Here is a 5838-nt window from a genome sequence, read left to right as displayed (position 1 = left end):
AATAACGTCTTAATAATGCTAAAATTTACATTAATTTTATATAGACCGTTTAAAATATTAATTATTGTTAGATTTTAGGAATAATGATACAATACAATTTAGATAAAATTCAATCGATTTTATAATTTAATATTTAATTGTAATAATTATTTTTTCCTACTTTTTATTAAACAGCGGGGATTAACCTACGCGAACAGATGACTATATACATTCCTACCTCAGAATATAATTTGTATAATACGGTCTTTACTGTCAAAGCATGGACCGGTAGTTTAAAACAAACTTTTGCTCAAACTCGTTTCATCGTCTGTGACATTGCTAGTGTTTATTTGTTTTTGTTACACACTGTTATTCGAATTCGCAATTTAAATTATTCCTTTCTCTGATTTTTTTTTCTATTCGTTCCTCCTACTTCTTATATAAAGGTCTGTATCGATTTTAAAATTCATTTCTTTTTTTTAATAATTTGTTATGGCACAAGGGAATATGCAGTTAGGAATTTTGTTTGTAATATATTTATTAGAACAACAGATTACTTGTCAATTTTTTTTTTCTTTTAAATGGAACATTTTCACGAGTTTATTATTTATTGATAGAGCAATTACCTCGATTACAATCATAATTTATATTTTACATTTTTGCTTGATCATTTTACTAATTTATATGTTCATTATACATATTTATTAATTTAATTATTCATAAAACAATCGATCAAAAAAAGGTGCCATCAACTAATCTTCGTGACACGTGTAAAAGTAGAATGGATGGTTAATTCCTCACGTTCGTAATAATTATACAAATTAAGTAAACTGCTTTAATAGTGCGAATTATGAATGACCGATAGCAAATATACTTATGTGTACATGTAGGTATTCCGTGCGTTTGAAACTATGAATAAAATTAAACCATGTTGATGGTGATAAGTTTGTACGTGATATCGTTCGAGTACCTGTATCAGAATAATCTTTTGTAAAACAAAATATCAGAAAATCATATCGTTATACTTGATATAAACTAAACAAAAACAATTTTCGTTTTTTATTTGTGGAATTATTTCAGATTACGGTACCGGTTTTAAGCGTTAAATGTATTGGAATGTTGTCTCTTCTCGCGCTAATGCTGAGTTCACAAGGATTGGCGGCTGTTGTTGGGGCGCCGACTATGTTTACAAGTAAGTGATTATTTCTTTATTTCATATTAAAATACTTACTATTAAGTTGAAGCACCTAATAGAGTAGATATTGGATAGACATACGTACATTTTAAAATAAGACAATATCTCTTTCCCTTAAATGTATCGTAAGGAAAAATCTTGACTTTAATAATAATTATTTAATCTGTATTTTGCTATAGGTCGAAATGAGTATTTAATTTGATTAGAATTAAAAAGTTAAATTATAGTGTGACATCAAAACTACTGAACCAATATTTTAAAAGTTGTTTTTTTTAGACAATTTTTTTTTTGTCTATGCAATGACAGCAAAATGCCGGATATATAATTATAAAACCAGAATGAGGTGAACTCCCATTATTAATATATACATATATAAAAGTTACGTAGGTCGCAAGCGCAGTTGCAATATCATTATCATTACATATTATAAAACAAAGTCGCTCACCGCTGTCTGTCCCTATGTATGTATGCTTAGATCTTTGATGCAGTTTTTTTTAATAAATAGCGTGATTCGAGGAAGGTTTTTGTATATAAAACATGAACAAAATAGTAAAGAAATAAGAAAAATTCTGTACTTGGTATATTTAGCATTATTATCAGCATTGCACGCGTGTGAAAACAAACAAACAAATAATCGCAATACAACACTAACATAGATATAAGTATTTACTTTTATAAAATATGTTAACGTTATAGGAAATAAAAAAGGCTTTATTATTATTATTATTGCACACGTGCGAAGCCGGGGCGGCTAGTAAATTTTAAATATGTGTGATTGCTTGTTACCTAACCAGATCAGTATCCGGTGACACTATGACTATAATATATCTATATATTGTACCTTATTATTGTATATTGTACATATTATTTTGTTGTTGTCTTTGTGCAACTAAAGAGGTTTTATGGAACTCGATGATTGTATAATTTGAAATAAAAAAGGACTATCTTGATATAGACATAGAAATTACTATTGCAGCGCTAACGGGGTAACGAGACGCAGATTAAATAATTGTATTCGAATTTTGTATGTATGTATTGACGTCGAACAAAGTACATATTTTTTGTAACTAGCTGATACCCGCAGCTTTTCTCGCGTAGAATATGAATATCAACTTAATATTACACACACTACAAATTAATTTAAAACATTTTTTTGTACAAAAATTTCATTCAAATCGGTCCAGTAGTTTTGGCGTGAAAGCGAGTCAGACAGGCAGACAGACAGACAGAGTTATTTTCGCACTTATAATATATGTATGGATTTCAGAGGATCTCGTAGGGAACGAAGTGCAAATATACGAGTTCCCCTTTACAACGCGAGCACAATGGCAAGCGCGACCAGCTAAAGAGAAGTTGCCACTATCAGTGCCTGTGCCATTCGTAGTCGTCCATCACTCGTACATACCGCCCGTTTGCCGCGATCACAAACAATGCTGTCAGTCTATGAGGGCAATGCAGAACTTCCACATGGATGACAGGCAATGGTGGGATATTGGATACAAGTGAGTAAAAAATTACATATATTAGAAAGTTATTCCGTTTTTTTTATACATGGCCAGTAGTCGCACGCGGCTTCGCTCAAGGCGGAAAAGATGGTAGGCTCCGCCACTGACCGCTGGTGTAAAACACTTGGGAGGCTCGACTAGCGAGCCCTCCCACTCCCTCCTAGCCAACGAGGCTACTCACATGGTCCGCCCTGACGCCAACCAGGAACGTACCAGGAGCAGCCCCGTGGCGTCCTTCCCACCAGTCTTTGCCGTGGCCGACGAGCAAGCTCAAGCCGGCCCCGTTGTCCAGGGTGCACTACGAGGAAGTTACTGACATGCACCTTACACTATAATGTCCTGCGCAATTTTCTCTCGATAATGAACTTGGTCGAAATCGGATAACAGAACATCGTCGTCAATATCTCCTCTATATATTATTATAAAAACACTAGCGACCCGCCCCGGCTTCCAGGCTTGCAATACTGATACTAAATATACTACAGGATTTATTTATTTACGACATCACATTAGAAACTTCTTAATTTATCAGAATTTCTTCACTATATTGTCAATGTATTATTTTAATATATAATACCAAACCCTTCTTCTCGAATCACTCTTTCTATTAAAAAAATCGCACCAAAATCCATCGCATAAAAAATGAAATTGTGTAATTTTAAAAATCTAAGCATATATAGAGATATACAGCGGTGAGCGACTTTGTTTTATACTATGTAATGATAATGATTTTCCAGTTTTGCCGTGGGCGGAGACGGTGTGGCGTATGAGGGTAGAGGATGGGACGTGTTGGGTGCTCATGCTTTGCATTTCAACAACGTAAGCATTGGAATATGCCTGATCGGAGATTGGTCAAGTGAGTATAGATTTATCGTGTAATCAATCATGAGTCGAGATGGCCCAGTGGTTAGAACGCGTGCATTTTAACGCCGCTGTTACATGTGCTTAATTTGTCTTTATAATTCATCTCGTGCTCAGTGGTGAAGGAAAACATCGTGAGGAAACCAGCATGTGACAAATTTCATAGAAATTCAGCCACATGTGCATTCCACCAATCAGGAACAGCGTGGTGGAATATGTTCCAAACCCTCTCCGTGTCAATCACCATATATATCACCCCGATACCGTGCTTATGAAGTTTGAAATCACAAAACAATACAAATATATAATTACTTCTTCTATATAAATGATATTCTTTATTATTTGTTACAATAAGTAACTTGGTAAAAATTAAATTCTCGCATATTAAAACTATTTGTCACAACGAGTACAATTGGAATCATTCACTGTAACATAATTAGTATTTATAATTTGTCGATCGTCTAATTGCGCTTTTGTAACTGCTTCGCGGTTCACTGATTCACTGATTCATCTTAAAGACAGCGCATCATTCAGAATCATTTGTGAATTATTGCGCTCTTATAAATATAATGGAAATATATAATATAACATTTCATCAAACAATACTTCAGTCATTAATATAGAGTGACAGAAATATTGAATTACATAATCATGACGATGTATTATCGTTGATTCACTGAAGCCAAGTGTTAGAAGTCACGACAACTAAATGCGTCAACGTATTGTGTGATATTATGTCAGTGGATTTGACGATTGTCGGAGTGGCTTCGCTTTTGTATAAATTATTCAATCGAATGCGTCAAATATTAAACACGTAATTTACCTTTATGACCTTTTTTTACAAATAAAATTGACAATCGATACGTAAAAGTCAATTTGAGAGAAAAAATTTAAATATCGAATATGACAGTAATATGACACGTAAGGTTTGAATAATGCAATGCAAACGACAAAGGTTTTATATAATTCGTCTGTAATGAATACTACTGAGTTGTTGTGGATCATTGGATAGAATAGATTTTAAATGAAGATCGAATGGACTGTCAAATTTTTAAATTCTCAATTTTTTGTGATAAAATTTATTTAGTAATCGGATTGAAAGTTTTTTTTAAGTTTCTTTAAAATGTTGCCATTTGCTTTATCTGAACATTATTCATAAAATATTGACCATTATAGAAATATTTATAGATGTTAAACATTATAGACTAAGTTGCACACCATTTAATTTTAATTTTATATTCTTTATAGATTCAATTCCACCGACTGAACAATTAAAAACAGCACAAGCGTTGATCGCAGCGGGAGTTGAAATGGGATACATTAAAAGCGACTACAAATTAGTTGGACACAGGCAAGTTAGAAACACTGAGTGCCCTGGAAATGCCCTGTTCGAAGAAATCCAGAACTGGAATCATTACTCACCATTCCCTTCTTCGGAAAACGATTTACCGATGGTATTTGAACAGTTAGGATCTAGATAACAAGGAGTTACTTATTCTTATCTTTACTTTTTCAATTTATTTTCTTTTGTTAATAATTTATATCAAAGACCTCGTGTTATACTCAAAACTATTTATATTAATCATTAAGAAAAAAATCTCTACCTACGCTTAGTATAAGAAGTATATAAACTATTACATAACTACATTTATGTTTTGTTTATGTTTCAGTACAAGAAAGTAATTAAGAAAGTAATAATTAAAACGTATAATCGAAATTTATATTTAATTTATATGTTAACAATATTTTAATGTTATCTAACATCACTTTTTCTTTATTTATATAGGCATAAGGTAAAATAATTTAAATAACATAGTGTCGTGGGACTCCCGGTTGGAACGAAATTGCTTTCACTATGTATTATGTATTAAATACCAGACGCAATTAAATAAATTAACAACGTTCCAAAACAATTGAATAGTAAGAAATAAAAAAAAGTTTAAATATATCTGTCTCTTTCTGTTCTTTACGTTTTCTAAGACAAAGACAGCGAGAAAGAGATGAATATGTCACCTTGAACATAATGCATTTTCCTTACTCGACGATTTCTGCTAGTTCCATAGTACTTCGTTCCAACAAAATAGGAAGTGTATATTTTTTAGCATAGTAATTTATTTGACCTCATTATTCTGTTCCTATATCGCCTAATGAATTAAACATTATTTATGTTAAGTTGTAATCATTTACTGCGACATGACTATTGTACAAAGTAAATTCATTACTTTAAGTTTAGGGCAACATTAAAAAACTAGTAAAAAAAAGTTGATTTTGTTCTCATATTGATTATTGTTATTAAAT

At 32.0% G+C, this 5838-nt stretch overlaps 1 protein-coding gene across 1 annotated transcript; it reads left to right on the top strand.

The window, feature by feature from the left end:
- Positions 1–233: 233 nt before the first annotated feature.
- Positions 234–5140, top strand: LOC124533008 (peptidoglycan-recognition protein LB-like). The gene is made up of 5 exons (XM_047108163.1): positions 234–425; positions 1060–1171; positions 2442–2676; positions 3417–3535; positions 4789–5140. The coding sequence occupies exons 2-5, from the start codon at positions 1096–1098 to the stop codon at positions 5019–5021; spliced, it is 663 nt and encodes a 220-aa protein (XP_046964119.1). The 5' UTR covers positions 234–425; positions 1060–1095; the 3' UTR covers positions 5022–5140.
- Positions 5141–5838: the final 698 nt, after the last annotated feature.

This window comes from Vanessa cardui, chromosome 10 (genome assembly GCF_905220365.1).
Source record: "Vanessa cardui chromosome 10, ilVanCard2.1, whole genome shotgun sequence".
NCBI classification, from domain to species: domain Eukaryota; kingdom Metazoa; phylum Arthropoda; class Insecta; order Lepidoptera; family Nymphalidae; genus Vanessa; species Vanessa cardui.
This window is presented reverse-complemented; position numbering and strand designations above follow the sequence as displayed.